Source organism: Triplophysa rosa, linkage group LG16 (assembly GCF_024868665.1).
Source record: "Triplophysa rosa linkage group LG16, Trosa_1v2, whole genome shotgun sequence".
NCBI classification, from domain to species: domain Eukaryota; kingdom Metazoa; phylum Chordata; class Actinopteri; order Cypriniformes; family Nemacheilidae; genus Triplophysa; species Triplophysa rosa.
The window spans coordinates 5,922,287-5,942,356 of NC_079905.1; the positions used below are offsets into that span (position 1 = coordinate 5,922,287).

Sequence of the window (20,070 nt, forward strand, 5' to 3'; positions counted from 1 at the left end):
GTCGTCATATCCGCTCTCGTGCCTGACCTCATTGTCCACTCTAGATTTACAATATTTTGCAATGTAATCTTTTGTTTGGTTAAATTTCAGTTTGTTTGTTTATTCAAAAATGAACACGTGGTTTATAAAGGGGTTGGGTATCTTTTCAAAGAAATGTAATGTAGTTTTATTTGTAGTAGTATTGTCATATTTAAATGAAAGAATGTATGTTATGGCCTGTTGTTGTGTTTAATCAGCCTAATAATGAACATATTTATAAGTCAATAATACAAACGAACCAAAACACTGAAAAATATTCAGCAAAAAAGAAGCCTTTATGCAAAGAATGAATGTATCCAATCAGAGATTCCACTGAGCAACACGTGACAGAACACGACGCTAGTAGAGCGGATCCTCCTCCGATTATTCAAACATCCTTGGTGATCGCCGAATCGGAATTCCAGATTTTCTCTAGTCTACACACTGCAAAGGGTCACAAGAGAAATACAAACTGCACAAGACACGTATCTTTTAAAAAGCAAGGATACCGTTGCAGTAAATATAAAGGTGAGTACATCATGAAACACTTCAGGATGAATCAACATTACCAATAATCTGCGGTAAATGTTTTTGCTAGTCCTTCAGGAATGCAAGAGAGCAAGCCACACTTAAGTTTTTCTTATTTATTTGCTCAACAATGTTGTCGGAAAATCTCATGTGTTAACAAAAATCAAAAACTAGACAGTTTGTCTTTCTTTCAAACTTAAAGAGACAGTGGAGGTCGCATTCCTCGCGCAGGGGAGAATCGTCCACGATGCATGTGCAGCATTAAACGCTAGCTCCTAGCCTTGAGTTCAAACAGAAAAACAAAACGTACCAGACACAGATATCAGGTCAACTGATAGGAAAACTGTAAAAGTCGATAACAAGAAGGAGCCGCGTGCTCATGTGGGTGTGAATTTTATTTTCAAGGGTATCGTCGTTACTCAAGGAGAACCAGTACATCACTGAACCAACCAGTCAACAAACACGTGACCTAGATGTAGGTTAGGGTCTGGGTGCAGCTGACCTTTTGCCCAATATTTTTACTTTGTCCCAGATATTCTTTACGCTTGCTTTAACGTTAACCCTCATCAACAAGTGTTTTTCATAAGCCTTGAAAAAAATCACTGTGATTACTTTTAATATTTTTGCAATATTATGCAATTTAATAGTAATTATTAAACCGTTTTACTATTAGCCAGAATACCAAAAAAGACGCATGTACGATTTATTCGTCAACTACCCATTTACAGCTAATGATAAATCTCTGCATACATAATTAAAATGTGAAGAAATGTTTTGTTGTTGTAAATGGATAGTGAGCTGTCACAAAAATAATACAACCAGGTAATAGCAATAGGGTAAATGTAGTGTGACTTACACCTGTTAAAAATAACCTTTGTCATTGTTGCATGGTTAAGAAACTGTGGACTACCATGCTCTGGTTGTTATTACTAAAACATTTATTTGGCCTTTATTTGGAAGCATGCTCCACCAGATGGTTTAATAAATACAAGCCAGGCCACTTTGGTGTGCAACTATGGATGACCTGCTTGACTTTGGTTCTTCTTGTGCGAGCGCTAAAGCCATTGCTGCTGAACTCAGTGAGTACTTTGTCTTTTTTTGTTATAACTTATTGATTACTTTTAATCAAACCAAACAAATGCAAAGTATATGCTTTCTGTTGCAGCTTTTTACAGTTTTATCTATTTTATCGCTGTACAAGTGTACGTACATTTATTGCATGTATGCATTATATACAATCATGTTATTTAATGTTTTGCAGAAGATGACTTTTACTCCAAACTTGCTGATGACTTCCTTGGTGCCCAAAATGGAGATGTGTTAAATCTAGAAGAAAAGCCTTGTAAAAACCGCATGTTGGTTCAAGTTGGGCTGCTGAGGGAGGAACATGACATTTCATGGGTTAATTTAATACAGTGGCTCCAAAAGATCATCCCCCAATATCAGTCTGTAGACTTCCGTGGCTTGATTGTGAGGAACACCACAACAGCACTGAGCTTATCCAGAGATGCCAGGGAGAACTTTCTTGAGTCAGAGGTCAACTTTGAATTTGTCGGACCTCTATGCGATAGTATCGGAATCGGAAGAAGAGATTTACTTGAAATGTCCGACTTTTCAGATCGTGCTAAATTAACCGGTCTCACAAATGGCCTCGTTCTGGAATTGACTAACTTTATTGCACGAGAGAAATTAGAGCCAACCGTCCTGGTGCCTTGGATCCGTAACTTTGAGCCTTTATTCTGTAGAGATGGCAAGATACGAAACGCCTACAGGCCTCTGCGTGCAAGTCTGAGGAATTTAAGGATGCAGTACCGCAACAATCAGAGTAGCCGAAAGAGGAGTCGTGGGTGTTTGGACGAATTCCTTCAGAGTCCATTCGATCTTGAAGTTGACAGTGATGAGACCGAATACAGGAGTATAGCAATGGTGAAGGCACATCTGAGGAAAAAACGCCGAACTGCCATGAATAAGGCTGAGATCAAGGAGGAAGATGAACCCGTTGATATTTCACAGACAGATGAACACGATCGCAACCAAACAGAGTATGTGAACAGTGAAAACGGGGAACAGGGATCCAAGACAAACTCCGCAACACATTTAGATGATGTGGAAGACCCAAAAACCGACACAGGTGACTGTGTAACTCTTCTCGATATCTCTCTGCTCTCTTTGCAAAAGCTCGCAGAAATGTATGGAGGTAAGAATGAAGTAGCCAAAGTGGTTTCAATGGATCTGCTTAAAAACCACTTCTCTGCAATGCTGAAAGAAAATGCCAACTTGAGATTCTTAAATGACAAAGTATTGGCTTGTGTCTCAACAGAGGGTGGCACCTCTCTGCTAGTGCCACCTTTAAAATTCCTCCATTACATCAGTCAATTCCTTTCAGAAGTTATTGATATAATTGAGCAGCAAATGATGTCATTTGAAAAAGATATCGTGAACACCACGGGAGAGAAACTTGGTCGCGACAAGCACCCCAAATTTCGGAGCTTCCTCAACTTTGACGAGAGTACTGTGACCCGCTACATTCACATGGCTTCTGAAATTTTGTGTCCAAGAGAGGAGACCAACCCCAACTACCGAAGACACTGGCTTGCTTTTTGCGCCGAGAAAGATAACTGCTCTAGATTGCCTATCAATCATTCCAATCGCATCATTAACTACTTTGAAGCAGCTGCTGGACTTGTTCACCATTACGAAGATGTTGCATTGTTTGTATCTGATTTGCAGGATCTAAACGACGATGCAAATATCCTGTTGGAGAGCGTCACTGCGGATGCAAGTGATGAGAATATGCAAGCGCTGGTCTGTGTGGTTGCCATTGTCTACCTTAAAGTTTTGGGACCCTTGTGGCAGTTGCTGAAGAGTGATGGAGAATATTATCTTTTCAGTAGGTACATTTATTGCCTGTACGATAAACTCTTGGAATGGTCGAAAGATACGAGCCGCCTTATGCAGCCAGAAGCGTTATTGAACGTATTCTTACAGCTTCCAGTGCAAGAGAGCAATTTCAAGGGAGTGTTCAAATACTGTCGTGTCAATGCAGAGAACCAGTACGGCACTCTCGTGAGAGCTTGTTTACAGAAGATGATGAAAGCGCTCGCGGCCGTAATGGAGGAAAATCTCAAAGATTTCCTTCCCGGAGGAGAGTACTGCAAAGAGCTGCCTACAGAAATAACTGTGCAGATGTCTAACTGCACATTTTCACAGTTGATGGGGGAGTACCCATTTGGTCACGCATATCCGTATGAGAAGAACAGACCTGATAAAACTCCTGGTCAGGCAGGGGGGGGCATTTCCCAAGAGGCTGAAAGAGAACCTGCTCCCCAAACGACGGCGGACGAATCTACATCAACATCACCCGTAGTCATTTTACCTCCTGGTAAACCCATCCAAAAACAACAACGTCAAACGTTGAAACGCCCCCATGTCTTCAAAGGGCCGAATCTCCGCGATGCCAGAAAAATGAAGGTGAACAGACTAAAGCAAAAAGCTCAAGATCACGTTTATAAGAAAATGATTATCAGAGCGGTTTCCAAAAATGGCGGTCCGTGTAAAAGCCAGCAAGATGTCGAACGATTGCTCACGAAGTTAGAAGGTACAAGCCAGAGAGAGAAATGTGAGGCCTTCCGCTGTGAGCTGAACTATCAGAAGTGCATCATGGGTTCTAGAGACAAAAAACTGAATCACTTTGGTTTCTCGCTAACAGAAATGGTTTCTGCATTGAAGGATGTCTTGCCAAATGAGAAAGTGTCAGTTACAACACCAGCTGTACCAAAATTTGGTACAAGCAGAGGTTCAGACAGGCATAGTCCAACACTATCTACAACAACACCATCAGACCCTTAAAGCACTGGTTCACTGTTTAACAAGTGTATGGATATAAAACCTAAAAAGACTATTTCCATGAGACCTTCGAATTACCTTGACTGTCTTGTTGAAATCGTTCTTGCATTTGATACTTTTTTGCATATACGATTTTTTTGGTTTTAGATGTTCAGTATATCATTTTGTGTTCTATGACTCATCAATCAAGTGGTTTCTCACATTTCTTTCAATATGTTTGTAAGAAGTTTTGTAGAACATTTGCATCAATAAAGATGTTTTTCTTTTAAACCTACTTGTCCTGACTATTTCACATTACATTTTGTTTTTAATGTTATTTAAAAAAATAGTTTTATTACTACTATTTAAGAACTAATTATTGCTGTAATTTCTAATAATACCGTCAGTGAGAAAATTTGAATCATTTAGCATCAACAAATGACACGCTTCTGTTTCATTGATAAGCTTAATTTTGAACACGTTGTTATATGGTCTTTACTGGTCAATTCATAGCAAATGACACAGTTTTGCTTGAGAAAAATTCACTTTAACAGCTGTCTGTGTAATTTGTAATGGGTGTAAAGTCAGTCACTATTAACCAAAGTAACCACAGATGTAGTTAATATAAAAGGTTTAAGTCATATATTAACTAGTTAACCACATAACTATCAGTTTGACTACCAGAATTTGTATACTCTCTTTTAATGTTTAATCATTTAATTTTGGGGCCATTCTGCATAGTAAAAATGACTTTTAACTGATTTCTCCCCTTTTCCAGACATAAAAAGTCAATGGCAGCGGGATGGTTGGATCATGCCATTGTTACACACATTCTGGTGGCTTTGTTTGGATTGGGTTCATGGATCTCAGTGAACTCATTATGGGTTGAGCTGCCAATTGTTGTTGGTGTTCTACCTGAAGGTAAACGATGTTTTGAAATGAAATAAATGAAAAGCTTTAATACCATTCATTCATCATAATAATAGTAAAATTGCTATGAATGTAAATATGCCTCAGCTGAATGTGATATGCTTCAAGTCACTTTGGTTTAAAGCGGCAAATCTATTGACTTGACAACTAAGGATGTGTCCTGTCTTTGTAGGGTGGAACCTGCCAGCGTATCTTTCAGTCCTGATTGCCTTTGGAAATCTGGGCCCGGTGGCTGTCACTTTAACACACCACTTCGCCCCAGGACGGCTGAATGAACGCGTGGTCATCCACGCCATACAAGTACTGGCCGTGATTGCGTCTGTGTTTCTTGCTATCTTCTGGTCCCATTTGGCCACGGTTGCAGGAGAGTCGAGATCTGTCCCATTCCTGCTGCTTACGTTCATACTGTCATTTGTTTGCTGCACGTCCAACGTGACCTTCCTTCCGTTCATGTACCGTTACCCCCCTCAATACATCCGGACGTTCTTCGTTGGCCAGGGTCTAAGCGCGCTCTTTCCCTGTGTGGTTGCTTTGGGGCAAGGCATAGGTAAACTAGAATGTGTCGAGACGCCCAACGGCACACAACCTGTGTATCTCAAGGAGAACTTCCCTGCCCAAAACTTCTTCTGGTTTCTGACCATGATGCTGGCTGTTTCTGCCCTGTCTTTCCTTGCTCTGACATACCGAGCGGTCACCCAGGCTGCGACAGAGGAAATTCATAAAAGAAAGCCGGAAACAGGTCAAACGGAAGAAGAAGAAACACACCCGTTACAAAACAGAGGTACACCAGTCTCAGAAGAACAGGTGGAAGTTGAAAAACATACTCCTGCTGTGTCCTTCTGGACATCACAGAATATCTATCTCCTCCTGCTGCTGGGAATCTCCAACGCACTGACCAATGGCGTGCTGCCGTCCGTGCAGAGTTTTTCTTGTTTGCCTTATGGCACCATGACCTTTCACCTCTCTGTTGTCTTAGGCAACATTGCAAACCCTGTGGCGTGCTTTGTGGCCATGTTTGTCCTGCTTAGGTAAGTTGTAATCTTTTTCTTTATTTGTGAATGCAATGCTATAACAAAATTACTGTAAAATATACAAAATGCTTTTTATCACATTTTAGAGCAGTGGAATATTCAATTCTTTTTTTCTCCCGAAAATTTACTGTGTAGTGTAAGTTTGGTCAATTATGTATACTTTGTAGAACTGAAATCATTAAAGTGGTGTTATTTCAGGTCCAGCGCTGGTCTTAGTGTGATGTCACTAGGAGGTGGAGTTTGCGCTGCCTATCTCATGGCTCTGGCAGCACTCAGTCCTTGCCCACCACTTTTAGGAAGTCAGTCTGGAATCGCTCTGGTGGTTTGTATCTTATTTAGATCTTATTGTATCATATTCTGTTTTCTTTAACATGACACAAAATCTGTTCAATGTTTCACTTAATTTTCTCAAAAGATCTGATAAAGAGATATGAGATACTTATGGTTTTTAAATGTCATCTTTCTTTAAAATCTAATAATTTGTATCACCTTTCAAGCGACTTTTAAACCGACATCGTTATTTTTTAACCCTTGATTATTCACCACACGTGAAAACACACTATCTGAACCCAAACCAGCTTGGTTACTTTCATAATTTACCTGTTTTGTCCAGATCCTCTCTTGGATCATCTTTACTGGCCTGTTCTCCTATCTGAAGGTGGTAGTCGGGTCTCTGTTACATGAAGCAGGACACGCAGCATTGCTCTGGTGTGGAGTCTTCATTCAGGCTGGTTCTCTTATCGGAGCGCTTACGATGTTCCCTCTAGTCAGCATATATCAGGTTTTCCAGCAAGCGCAGGACTGCACAAATAAATGCCCTTAATGTTAAAGCCCTTCGTCTTACATTCACCCTATGCCTTTATAATGCAAAATCACTGACTGCCTGCACAGGACATTTACAACTCGTGTCAACCTGTTGTTGTTTAGTTAAAGGAATAGTTGGTCTCAAAAATGGTCCCGATTGACTTGACAATAGAAATGGGGAAATATTCATTTAATGCAACCAGAGATGCACTCGATTACACACACTGCATATTATCTTTGTGTTAATTCAGAAAAAAGACAGAGTTTGCACATAAAATACGATATTATATGTCCTTCAATATACTGTATGCCAATGATTATGCCCCTGAATTGTTTACCATCTATGTGTAATATTTTACACAGTATTTTTCTTTGCCAACTCAGTTCAGACAATCAATGTTATTGTCTTATGTATTGCAAGTCGGGTAAGTTTGCATTGATCCTCATTGCGTATAATCACAAGCAAATTTATTTAAAGGGATAGTTCTCCCAAAAATGTACTCACCCTCAAGTTGTTCCAAACCTGTATGCATTTCTTTGTTCTGCTGAAAACAAAGAAAGATATTTGGAAGAATGTTAGCAATTTTCAGTTCTGGAGCATCATTGACTACCATAGTAAAAAATTAAAATGGTAGTCAAAGGTGCCCCAGAACTGTTTGCTTTCCTTAATTCTTCAAAATATCTAATTTTGTGTTTAACTGAACAAAGATTATTACAATATTTTTGTCTACTATGGTAGTCCGAGAACTGAAAATTGCTAACATTCTTCCAAATATCTTTCTTTGCGTTCATCAGAACAAAGAAATGTATACAGGTTTGGAACAACTTGAGGGTGAGTAAATGATGCCAGATTTTTTTCCCTTTAATGTTTTCTATGATACCCAGACAGGACAATGTTCTAAGATATTGATTTTTGCTATATAGACAACCAAGAAGAAATTTATAATGTCACATTCCAAAAATATTTTTTTTATGTGTAATGAATGACATGTTCCATCTTTTAACTGCTGACACTAGTTTTGTTCTTACATCTAGTAGTAGATTTTGTTCTAACATCTAGTATTAGTGTTTCTTTTGTTCTAACATCTAGTATTAGTGTTGCGTACATTTTAAATTTACCATCAGAAATATGTTTAATATGTAATATCTACTGTCTGTGGTGCTGCCGCGTGGACTTTAGATGTGAGGCCAGTATTTCGACTCAAATCCTGTTATCTTGCACTGCTTGTGACTAATTTCTTTGAAATAATAATTTTAAACTAGGTGTAATATTTGACAATTATTAAAAGTATTCTTGGCACTAATTGTAAATTATACCACGGGGCTGTTGAATGCTTCATTCTGATTGGCTGACGAACGTTCGACGGGTGTGCATTATTTTTCAGTTAAACGCACACCTATGAAGTAGTTCCAGATTTGTCGACCGAATTACAGTTCCATATCACTGCGCCCAGTTTAACTTAAATGTAGCCTACTGTCCACCAGTGAATACGTATCTAACAACAGACAAAGTGACAGGCAAATTCCATTGTCTGAGAAGAAATAACTATTATTTATGGACAGCATTTGAACAACAATGGCGAGAGCACTGTACAGGACTGTTCAGACGAAAAACTAAAGCATATATCAAAGGTAACGGCAAACTACATGACACAATCATCGGGTTAAAGATAAAACACGAAGCACAAACATAACAAAAACAACATGTTAAATTCGTCTGTGGAATGGGTAAACGGGACTTAAAACACACAGCAGGAAGCTTTCTATGCTACTGCGAGAACCGCAGCTGGCGCAGAAACCTCCGTGTCACATTTTTTCTCTTAATACTTTTCTTATACGACAGGGGTGTTAAATACGACGAAAACAAATCAAATATAGATATTTGTCTTTTCACTCTCAGTGAAGCAAACGCGTGTGCACGTGCACTGTGTCTTCCTCTCGCTCTCGGAAAACTGCATATGCAGCTCAAGCAACGCCTTCAGATGAGATGCGTAAGAAATTAGTTCTACCAGCAAGAGCATTCCGGGACAAATACCATACAAATGTCTTGACATAAAACATCGTAACAACGTCTTGTGGTATCGGAACAACGTCTTGTGGTGTTGTGACCGTGGTATAAGCGGAATAATTGACTCCGGTCCTTTCAATTATCGAAAGTTAATGCACACCCGAGGTGTAACGGCCGCTTCGCGTCGTGGCCGCATTACCACCTCGGGGTGTGCATTAACTTTCGATAATTGAACGGCCCGTCGTCAATTATTCCTTACGTATAACATCAGAAAAGACTCAAACTGAGCTCAGAGCTGATATATTACACTACTGAAGCTTTCTGCCTCATTTCATACAATAATTTATTGGACAGAATATGTCATATATATTGATATTGTGCAGTAATAATCTCTGGATACTTGCTCTTCTAAATGTGAAGGATTTTTATTCCATGTCATTATATGGCTTAAATGTATGGGATCATAAAGTTAATTGTTCATGGGACGTTGTTAGAATGTGATAGCATTGTAAATAAATAAACTTGTTGAGAATTGTTGCATCTCTTTTATGCTTCTTTTCTATGTACTTGAATGCGATTGGGTAATTAACAATTATTTATCATAACAGATATATATACACCAGAAAAAGATGACAACTGGTGATGACAACACTAAAACAATTAATCAATTTAGTAAAAAAAACTACAAACTAAAGTTTATAAACTATACTAGCTCTTTATCAGTCATCACGATTGTTTCCAACATTTTTTACATCCTGTTGTTAACTGTTAACGTTTTACTGCAGTTGAAACTTGCCTGCTATGCACAAAAACAGCCAAACGTTAATGTTAAACTTGAAAGTTTGTTCATTTTCTGTCTCAACTTGAGTAAGAAAACATTGTGCACTCGTGCTGTTGTCTAAGTGGAAATATGTAATATCCAATAAAGGGCTCTTAAAATTGTGCCCAAGAATATACAGTATAATGTTCTGTTAACAGTATTTTAAAATATTGATATTAAAGATTCCTGCAAACTTCAATATTAATTAACATTTGGGTGCTCAAATTTCTACAACAATATCTTGTTATAGAATCATAAAAATTAAGGGAAGTGGATTTCTTTTTTCTTCTATAAAACATCAACAGATATACAGTAGGTGGTCTTGGTTGGTCAATATGAGCACACCCATTCACTCATGCAGGGTGATATAAAGCACATTCCTTCTATGGGAGTACAGTATATGACAGTCAATCTCATATGATCTCCAAGCATGTAAGTACCTTTTTGGTTTCAAATATGCAATACTATATATCTTTTTTGTTTATATGTTTATGTACCTGTTTATCTATTTATTTCTGATAAAACAATAGGAACTGATTGCATTTATCCAATGTTGCATAGCGTTTATGTCAATAAAAAATAAGTACAACATTTAGCAACGAGGGCTCCATAATTCATTGACAAAATGCTGTATTCACTTCTGTTAGCACTGCTAAATGTTGCTCATAACAAAGTCTTCTGTGTTAAAAGTATGTACAACTGCTCCTTTGTATAGTGACATTTTTTGTGCATCAAACTGCATTTTGATTTGATTGCAGGAAATAAGCTCCTTCCTGACTTTGTTCTTACAATACATTGGCACAGTATCAAAGTATTAGTTAGACAATCCAGATGTTATTGAATAACTTGAACAGATTGCCCCGGAGTTACCTGAGATAACATCTCTTTCTATAAGGCAAAATCTCTTTAGTCTTACATAAGATGCATTTACAACATTGTACTAAGAATTGACTAACATTTTAAAAGCCACTGGAATATAAGGACTGACTTAAATGAATACTTTGCCCAAAAATGAAAATTCTGTCATAATTTACTCGCCTTCGAGTTGTTCCAAATCTGTATTAATTTCTGTTCTGATGAACACAGAGAAAGATATTTGGAAGAATGCTTACCAAACATCTCTCCAACACCACCTCCCCCCACCCCATTCACTCCCATAGTAGGAAAGATTACTTTATAATTTTTTTGTTCTGTTGCACACAAAAGATGACATTTTGAAGAATGTATGACAGCAAACAGTTCTGGGGCTCTTTTGACTACCATTGTATTTTTTTCCTACTACGGTAGTCAATGTGGGGGAGGAAATCTGTCTGGTTATAAGCATTCTTCCAAATATCTTTCTCTGCGTTCATCAGAACAAAGAAATTAATACAGATTTGGAACAGCTCGAAGGTGAGTAAATGATGTCAGAATTGTCATTTTTGGGTGAAGTATCCCTTTAATGATATTAGAGTTTAAAGCCTCTTCATCGCCATCTCTGTTTGAAACATAAAATTGCAGGATACTTTATTTATGTACATTTAAATGAGTTGAAGTCAAATTAAGTCTAACTAACATTTCCTACGAAATTGTTTTCAAAATGAAAATTCTGTCATCATTTACTCACCCTTTTTTCAAACCTGTGTGACTTTCTTCCGCAGAACACAAAAGAAGATCATTTGAAGAATGTTGTTAACAGCCCCCCATTCACTTGCATTGGTTACAATAGAAGTGAATGGGGGGGCAGTGCTGTTCTGTTACCAAAATTTTTCAAAATATCTTCTTTTGTGTTCTGCGGAAGAAAGAAGGTCATACAGGTTTGAAATGACAAGAGGGTGAGTAAATGATGACTGAATGTTCATTTTGAAGGCGAACTACTCCTTCAATAACAGATTTTTCTTGACCAACTGTATTTCTCTTGTACTTGTTCTTTGTACTTCTAGCTTCGAATATCTAAATCACCCCAACCATGTCCGTCCTCACTCATGTTTTGGCCTGCCTGTTTGGCATGGGATCCTGGGTCACCATCTGTGGGCTTTGGGTGGAGATTCCTCTAATCGTTTCACATACCCCTGAGGGCTGGTATCTTCCATCCTACCTCTCCGTTATCGTCCAAATTGCCAACATCGGCCCTCTATTTGTGACGTTAATGCATCGGTTCCGTCCAGGAACTCTTAAAGAAACGGCAGTTATCTATTTTATTGTAAGTTTTGGTATTCTGGCCAGCTTCTTACTGGCGTTCTTCTGGAGCGAGAGGGTCGAAGTGCAAGGTGTGGATCGAAGCGTTCCCCTCCTGCTTCTAACCTTCTTCATCTCCATCGTGGACTGCACTTCATCTGTGACTTTCCTTCCCTTCATGATGCAGCTCAAGACAAAATATCTGACCACGTATTATATAGGAGAAGGTCTGAGCGGTCTTGTGCCAGCTCTGGTTGCGATGGTGCAGGGTGTAGGTGTCATGGATTGCGTCAATGCATCTCAGATCCTCGGATCCAATGAAACGCTGCTTCAGCATGTAAATGCATCTGATCATGTTGACTACCTTGTGCCTCAGTACCAGCCTGCCAACTTTTCAGTTGAAGCCTATTTTTTCTTGCTGACGGCCATGATGGTGGTTTGTTTGGTAGCTTTTGTACTTTTAAACAACCATCCAGCCGTGCTTAAAGAACATGAAACTAAACACAACAATGCTGGAGACTCCATATCACAATGGAAAACCAAAAGAACTGAACAGAAACCGATGATTGGTTTTCATAGGGGTCATGACAAGCCCAAGAGCAGTTTTGGGACAGGGAAGTACAGCTGGTTACAGGTGGTGTACATCTACGTTATCCTAGCCTGGGTGAACGGTCTGACAAATACTCTTCTGCCATCGGTTCAGTCATACTCATGTCTACCCTACGGAAACCAGGCTTATCACTGGTCTGCCACTATGGCGAATGTTGCCAATCCTGTGGCCTGCTTCATCACCATGTTTTATCTTCGAAGGTGAGCTTGACTGAGACTAAATCAGTACTGAATCGTATAGTAAATACATTTTAATTTATTAAATAACATGTTGATGTTCCTTTCAAAACAGAAACGTGCTATTACAAAATACATTTTTTTGCCTAACTTTGGCTAAACACACTAACAGTAAGCATCTCATTGCCTCTCAACAGGTCTTTAGTGTTGCTGGGTCTTCTCACTTCAGTTGGGTCTCTTATTGGAGTTTACATTATGGGTGTGGCTGTGTCGAGTCCATGTCCTCTTCTAGTTAATGAGACCTCGGGAGCTGTGCTTATGGTGAGCATTTACTTTTAAAGTAGGCCCTAGTGTTGTTTTATCTTATCTTTAATTTAAAAACATATTTGTGTGTGTGTGTGTGTTTTACAGGTGTTGGCGTGGTTCTTTTTTATTTTCATTCTTTCATTTGTAAAGGTGATTATTGCAGTTATTCTGCGTGATGAAGGACACAGTGCTCTTGTGTGGTGTGGAGCGGTAGTTCAGATAGGCTCAATGCTGGGGGCAGTAACTATGTTCCCTTTAGTCAATGTATATGACTTATTCACTTCAGGAGACCCATGTAATAAACACTGTATATGAAATATGGGTCTTGGGAAAATGCTAACTCTACTATTATCCATTAGCCTAATATCAGTTACTCTCAGGTACATTTTTATCAGATAAAGACGTCATTTTTCACTCACTTTTTTGGGCATTCTCTTACTTGTGTAGCGTTATACATTTTTTAGAAGAGTTGTTTTAATTCGTACAGGCAGACCGTCGATTTTTGTTGATTACAACGCTTTGGAATACGCGATTGAGATTGGTCAATAGCGCCATCCAGTGGTCTGCGCGTGGTCTACATCGATTCTGAGGACCGGTCAAACGTTGTTTCTAATAAAATGCTTCACATGAAACCAACAAAATATTGAATCTCAAGTTTTGTGCAATTATTTGTGTAGTAGGTAGCCGTATAAATGGCAGAATGTACAGTACCGTAGACTCAAACATATCTGTCTATTCACGAGATGTCAATTCTACTACTAACACTTTGCCTAATAAAGAAATCCATACATTTTCATTCAGCAACATTACCTTAAATAAAACTTGACGGAAAAATCAACCCTGGTCCTGTAAATAGAAGCAGCACAACCAGCAGCTGTATGAATGCGTCCGAAAGGATTTATACGCTGTTAATCACGCCTGCTCGGGAATGACGTCACGCAAGACGTTGCTGTGCAGATACAATGACATTTAAGAAAGTGGGTATATGATAGATAAAATAATCAATGCAAAACATGGATAGAAACCTCTTTTTTACATATTAATTTACAAAATTAAACAAATAAGGCAGAGCACTACGTCTGCCTCCACCCAACAGAGGTAAAGCCCAGAGAGACTTGAGAGACTCGTAATTAACAGACGCTTTACACAGTCATGTGACAGAGACATAAAGGCACAGTAGGCTAATTAGGAAACAAATAATTGTCACAATATTTTTTCTTTTCTTTGGTAATCTTTAAAGCAGATTGGTCAAAATGTCATAAGGTAATAATTGTATATCAATTTCGTAGTCTACTAGATTATTAGAATACTGTAGAATAGAATATCATTTTATTGTTATCGTTCGTGGGAGAACGAAAGGCCGTTTCGCAGTTTTTAATGATGATCAGGGTATATTAACAGTGTGAAATCCACATCTCATAATCTGCATATGCTTGCATGGTGTTAAATTATTGCTGCATCTTATATATTTATTTATATTTTTTATTTTAGTTTTTTGGCAAGCAGAAACATTTTATTATTTATTTATATATAGGTTTGTGTGTACAACTTCAAGTGCCATATTGCAGAATCATCAAATGACCACTAGGGGACGGTCTCCTCTTGCTAATGATCTGCCCTACATATTTTGTTACGTAGATGTGTAACTTTTGCTTGCCAAGATTATTATTTTAGAAAAACAACGAATTACAACTACTGATAAGATTGAACTTTTTCATAGATTGTATATTTATTTCATAGGGTTAAAACATTCAAAGAGAACAGATCATTTTAAACGTCCGCTCGTTGATTTTTTAATAAACTGGACAGATGAAAACAGTCTGTGCATAACCACCACCATCTTGCATTGATCCAGCAAGCTGTTATTGCAATCCACTGTATGAATTTATACATAATAGGATGTGCGGCTCACATCTGTGATTTCTAAGACTTTGCTGCGATTTACTGGCGCCTGGTTCTTCACGAGACAGCACGGTTTCCTTGACACAGTGATAAACTTAAGAAGAGAGGAGGCCTACAGTAAGACAGTTACCAAAGGTCTCATCTTCTTGGCTCTTAAACAATCCTCACCCAGGGCAGGCAGCCTACTAATAGAGTGGCTATTTCTGGGCCCTGGCTTTGATGATCCACCCCACCCTGACTGTGTGTTGTGAACATGGCAGTGTAACTCGGGATTCAAACTCATGGAAAATATTCCTGTCCGCCTGGCAGGTGTCACAGTGAGCTTGGCTCGAAGCCTGGACTGAACAGCTGCTTCTACTTTGATCCATTAGTTACTACTCTGGAAGTTCAGCTCTCCGCATGGGGAAGAAATCTTCTGCATATTTCACAGCTCCTTTTCAGACAATAGCGCAGTGTTTTTAATGAGCCATTGTGTCTGAGAGATAAAGCTGTAACTGTATCTGTGAGACTGAACATTAGGTCAGAATTTTAGATTTTTTTAACAGCTTGGGCAAAAGACCTGTCTAATAAATCAGTGGCTATTTGTCCTTGATATAAATTATTACGTATGCTTGACTAGTCATACTATATACTGTAACCTTAAGGGAACTGTCATAGTTTTGTCAAGTTTTTTTGCCAACCGTCAACTTTTGCGTGCATATTTTTTTACTCCACAGTCCACACCTCTAAAAGAGCCAACAAAGCATGATTTTATTTTGCATATTTGGTACTGAAATGATAATGCTCCGTAAAAATGTGACTAGCATTGGTAAATCGAATACATATATGTGAAAGAAAAGCTATCATCAATTTGATTGTCGATACCCTTTGGAAGAATATATCCCCTTTGTAAATTAGGTCTGATTGTCAAAAAGCAACAACAACATCAACGGCAACAAAAGAAAACAATGTGGTATTTTCGAGATCCCATTAAAGAAAAATACAAATTAAAGTGCATATATTGCCTAACGCTCTACAGACGAAGGATACAATGTATAGGAAATCTCATTATATGCTGAGAAACATGCATTACATTTATAATTAGAGAGGACAAAAAATACATACAAAAGTATTCCTGCTTAATAAAACACTTTAAGGCACAGTGCAGTAAACCATCAGGTCAAAGAGGCAGTTATAGTGAAATGTATATTTAGCTGTTCAAAGGCAGTTCAACAGAGCGGAGCCTAATCTGAAAAAAATCTTGTCTTGCTAGAATAATATTGAATGGTTGACAATGCCAGCCCAGTCCTTCTCGGGTAACTACCACTGAAATGTGACAGATGAGGGAATAGATTTGCTATACGTCCCTTATGGCTTGCGTTTGATGAATTCCAGCTCACTCCAAATAAATAATTTCTATTCTAGTCTATTCTATTCATACAAATTCCAGTTAACGTGTAATCATACCTGATAGTAAAAAGCTATAAACATTGGAATGGCTTTTCAGACATGAGTGGACACAGACATCTGCTGTCGAATCAAGAACAAAACTACAATCTGGCATAAGGTTAAGGCAAGTCAATAAGGCCTCTCGGGCTTACAAAAAGATATTTTTACAAATTTCCCCACAAAGGCAATCCGTCGTCAATAGTTTCTTCTTCACGAGGAACAGATACTTCATTTAACCACAATTAATTGTGCCATTGAATGATGAAATATAAAAAAAAACATATAAACAAAAGAGAGCGCGCACCTGCATTCACAAACACACACACACACATCCAAACAAAAAGGCTTAGGTTATAATTTAGAACCGTGCACGTGTCAACTGCATGTCTGGTTTTGGCCTGCAAAGTTACTGATTTGTGGCCGTACTCAAGTTTGTCTTGAATGGACGCAAATCTTCTTTTCAGAAATATACATGACAGAGAAGGCGGTCAAACTGCACTTACGGTAATAATTTAAAAAGCTACACGAGTACAAGAGAGTATATAGGAGAAAAAAGGGAAAGGATTTGGTCCATGAGAGCAGACACTCTGTCTTGGCAGGATGCGCTGATACGTTTTGGAGCGAAGTGCACTTTTCTGTGCTTTAAGTCCCCCGTGGAAATAGAACAAGTTGAGTTTAGCCAGTTCTGATGGCCACACATTAAGTGAATCTCTGAGAACAAAAGGTTTGTTCGTGAATTGATGGTTTTTAAAGTCAGGCCTTGGTGATCTTCTGTAAGATGTCCTTCAGTATGTAGGAGTCTGTGATTGCTGCTACGCATGGCTGTGCACGGAGATGCTGGAGAGATCGTTCCTGATGATTTCATTAACTGTGAAAAACAAGAGGAAATCATGTTACTTAAAGACTTTAACCAAACCTATATACAATAAAATTGAATTTTTTTTAGAAAGTTTTGAAATACGTAATGCCTTGATAGCACACATCACAGATACATTTTCGAAATGCTTTTCAACAGGATCTTTATTCATCTTTGCTAAATGCACCCGGTCAAATACAGATGCAAAATATCGTCGCTGTCCTTCCGAAACCTTGGATGTCCAAATTTGCTGTTTTTCAGGAAATATAACTGAAAAATACTGTAATGATTAAATACTGTGTCGACTTTTTAGTACATTTAGTTGGTTGGTTATTTGCAAAACCCAATGCAAACATAAAGGGTGACTAATATGGAGATACAAGGTTTCAGAAGGACAGAAGTAATATATTTGAACTGAACGACAGGAGAGTCTGGTGGCCACAACCGGTCAGGACAAAAACTCATTGAAAGAGATACTTTTAATCACTTGTTGCCTTATTGTGTCAGGATTGAGAGAAAGAAAGCTTCGATGATCTTATGTGCCCTTCTACGGAGGACCCAGTCTGCTATCTTCCTGCCTTCTATCTGTTATTCTCTTTTCCCACACACCAGGACACTGACTCTTTCTGTCAGCTGTGTTCTTTGGCTTTGGCATGGGAAGTGAGTGAGCATTGCTTCACTTTACACAAACAGGGCACTCACTTGCTGCTTGATATCGGAGGGAAACCGGATGAGGCTGCCTCTTAGAGTTAGCATGCTAGCATATTAGCGCCAGACGTATTATCTTACTAGCGGCCCATGGGGAGCATTGTATGACCAACAGAAGCCGTATTATCATTTCACAAACGTCTTGGTTGTCGAACCAGTTATTAAACAACACTCGGGTTTGATTTTTCAGAGAGAAACGAGTTGTTTTCGCGTTTGCTGATCGGCGCTAAATGCTCCTGAACGTCTGAGGGCCGTAGACAGGCAGCGGTATCAGCTGCTCTATCGGTATCAAAACAGCACATTCCTCTTCCTTAAGATCGAAGCAGACCGCCTCAGTCGGCCCTCGAATTCTTTCGCGTGGACGTAAGCACCTGCAGGAAGCATTTGATAAGTATTAAACAAGCTGTGTGTGTTTTTCTCATTTGCAGCGAGGAACCCCATCCTCAAAGCAACGATTTAAATCTTCTGATGACTTTTCTGAAAGCTTCTAAACGTTTGAAAGCCGTTTTACCGTGACTGCAAAACACATGGCAATATGTACAGTATATGAAGTTACTGTAAATACATGTTCAGCATGTTGGAACTTCATTGTTTATACTAATGATAAAACACTCACAAACCTGAAAATTATAAGCTTTAAGGATAGGGGATCAAATGAAAGTCATTGTTTACTCACCTTGTTGTCATTTCAAACCTGTATGACTTTCTTTCATCTGCAGAACACAAAAGAAGATATTTTGAAGAATATTGGTAACCGAACAATGGCGGTACCCATTTACTTCTATTGTATGGACAAAAAAACCAATGCAAGTCAATGGGTATGTGTTGTTGCTTCTTCAAAATATTTTCTTTTGTGTTCTGCGGAAGAAAACCCCATATAGGTTTGAAATGACCAGAGGTTGAATAAATGAAGAAAGAATGTCTCATTTTTGGGTGAACTATCCCTTTAAAGAAATAGTCTAGCTTCTTTTCCAGTAGCCAACATCTTATTTCTTACTCTCCACCCAAATATCAACGACAACCATCCCAAGGTTTAATCACTGCCTGTCACGTACAGACCCACCCGTCTGTCTTCTGTTCCACACCTGTGCCTCATATCCACCATCCTGGGATGAGTTACACTTAAATTGTTTGCCCTTTCCCTATAATTTGACTCATAGCCCACTTATACAGATTTTACTTACATCATACACTTGAAGTGTATGAAGCGTGATCTGTTGTGATGTCACAATTGAGTTTTGGGAGTGCACTCGTGAAGTGTACAAATAAGTTGCTTGCTCAGTTGGGGTAGTAATTTCTCTTACATTTTTATTTTGGGGTGAACTATCCCCTTAAATTTTTTACAATATGAAGGTGATGAAGAGAGAGAAGGGAAAGAGAAATTGAGAATAGACATGTTAGCTAAAGGCGGTGGATTTCCTCCCCGAAGTGTTGCTCCCGGCCAAGACCAGGAAGCCTGCTGAGGAATTCCCTTCAAATGAACCATGGCCTTCATGCTCTCACTGCAAATTTGCCTAAGGGACTAAGAGTGGCCCGGAATGCTGACGTTCCCTCTAAACAATGAAGCCGAGTCTGTCTTTCATCTCCTTATGAGGTGCGGTGGACCCTCCCTACCTGACCCTGGACTGACATCGTCTCTTCCCAGGCTCCTGGTTTCTCCTGACCACGGTCTCTGTAATTTTCTTCAAACTGACATAGGATCGCTTTCCCAAAAGTAAAAGAACTACGCTTCGGAAATCATCTTACGCCATTAATAACTTGACTAAGCAAACAGGAGAACAGTCAAAACAGCTGCACTTACATTTCACAAAAGAGCTCTGATATCCTTCATTTTATAAAAGCTGTTGTTTACTTTTTTACATTTAGATTAAATAAGTTTATGGAGCTAATGGAACAATTCTTCAACATTTTACAAATCAAATTGATCACAAGCATAAATGTTTTAGTTTTTTGGGGGGCCATA

At 38.7% G+C, this 20,070-nt stretch overlaps 3 protein-coding genes across 5 annotated transcripts in view; 2 read left to right on the forward strand and 1 right to left on the reverse strand.

Moving 5' to 3' along the window:
• The first annotated feature begins 382 nt into the window (after nucleotides 1-382).
• Nucleotides 383-9,670, forward strand: slc52a2 (solute carrier family 52 member 2). 2 transcript variants are annotated; one of them, XM_057355402.1, is made up of 5 exons: nucleotides 383-546; nucleotides 5,150-5,292; nucleotides 5,474-6,329; nucleotides 6,531-6,654; nucleotides 6,946-9,670. In XM_057355402.1, the coding sequence occupies exons 2-5, from the start codon at nucleotides 5,163-5,165 to the stop codon at nucleotides 7,153-7,155; spliced, it is 1,320 nt and encodes a 439-aa protein (XP_057211385.1). In that variant the 5' UTR covers nucleotides 383-546; nucleotides 5,150-5,162; the 3' UTR covers nucleotides 7,156-9,670. The 2 variants fall into 2 exon arrangements, with proteins under 2 accessions (XP_057211385.1, XP_057211384.1); XM_057355401.1 differs by lacking the exons at nucleotides 5,150-5,292; nucleotides 5,474-6,329; nucleotides 6,531-6,654; nucleotides 6,946-9,670 and adding exons at nucleotides 1,507-1,625; nucleotides 1,808-4,651.
• Nucleotides 9,671-11,885: 2,215 nt separating this feature from the next.
• Nucleotides 11,886-13,783, forward strand: si:ch73-196l6.5 (riboflavin transporter 2). 2 transcript variants are annotated; one of them, XM_057355317.1, is made up of 4 exons: nucleotides 11,913-12,458; nucleotides 12,498-12,931; nucleotides 13,105-13,228; nucleotides 13,319-13,783. In XM_057355317.1, the coding sequence occupies exons 1-4, from the start codon at nucleotides 11,913-11,915 to the stop codon at nucleotides 13,526-13,528; spliced, it is 1,314 nt and encodes a 437-aa protein (XP_057211300.1). In that variant the 3' UTR covers nucleotides 13,529-13,783. The 2 variants fall into 2 exon arrangements, with proteins under 2 accessions (XP_057211301.1, XP_057211300.1); XM_057355318.1 differs by having other exon boundaries at nucleotides 11,886-12,931.
• Nucleotides 13,784-15,836: 2,053 nt separating this feature from the next.
• nfatc1 (nuclear factor of activated T cells 1) overlaps nucleotides 15,837-20,070 on the reverse strand; it is a 36,732-nt gene continuing 32,498 nt past the window's right edge. Inside the window, exon 10 of the mRNA XM_057354872.1 lies at nucleotides 15,837-17,411. Within this exon, the coding sequence (XP_057210855.1) occupies nucleotides 17,356-17,411 (56 nt within the window). The 3' untranslated portion in view covers nucleotides 15,837-17,355. The remainder of the gene's footprint in view (nucleotides 17,412-20,070) is intronic.

What these genes read in the sequence shown, in the direction of transcription:
- slc52a2 (XM_057355401.1), top strand. Translation starts at nt 1,562, where the DNA reads ATGGATGACCTGCTTGACTTTGGTTCTTCTTGTGCGAGCGCTAAAGCC. An exon ending in AGCCATTGCTGCTGAACTCA is followed by an intron (nt 1,626 to 1,807) that starts GTGAGTACTTTG and finishes AATGTTTTGCAG; the next exon opens with AAGATGACTTTTACTCCAAA.
- si:ch73-196l6.5 (XM_057355318.1), top strand. Translation starts at nt 11,913, where the DNA reads ATGTCCGTCCTCACTCATGTTTTGGCCTGCCTGTTTGGCATGGGATCC. An exon ending in ACCATGTTTTATCTTCGAAG is followed by an intron (nt 12,932 to 13,104) that starts GTGAGCTTGACT and finishes GCCTCTCAACAG; the next exon opens with GTCTTTAGTGTTGCTGGGTC. An exon ending in CCTCGGGAGCTGTGCTTATG is followed by an intron (nt 13,229 to 13,318) that starts GTGAGCATTTAC and finishes TGTGTTTTACAG; the next exon opens with GTGTTGGCGTGGTTCTTTTT.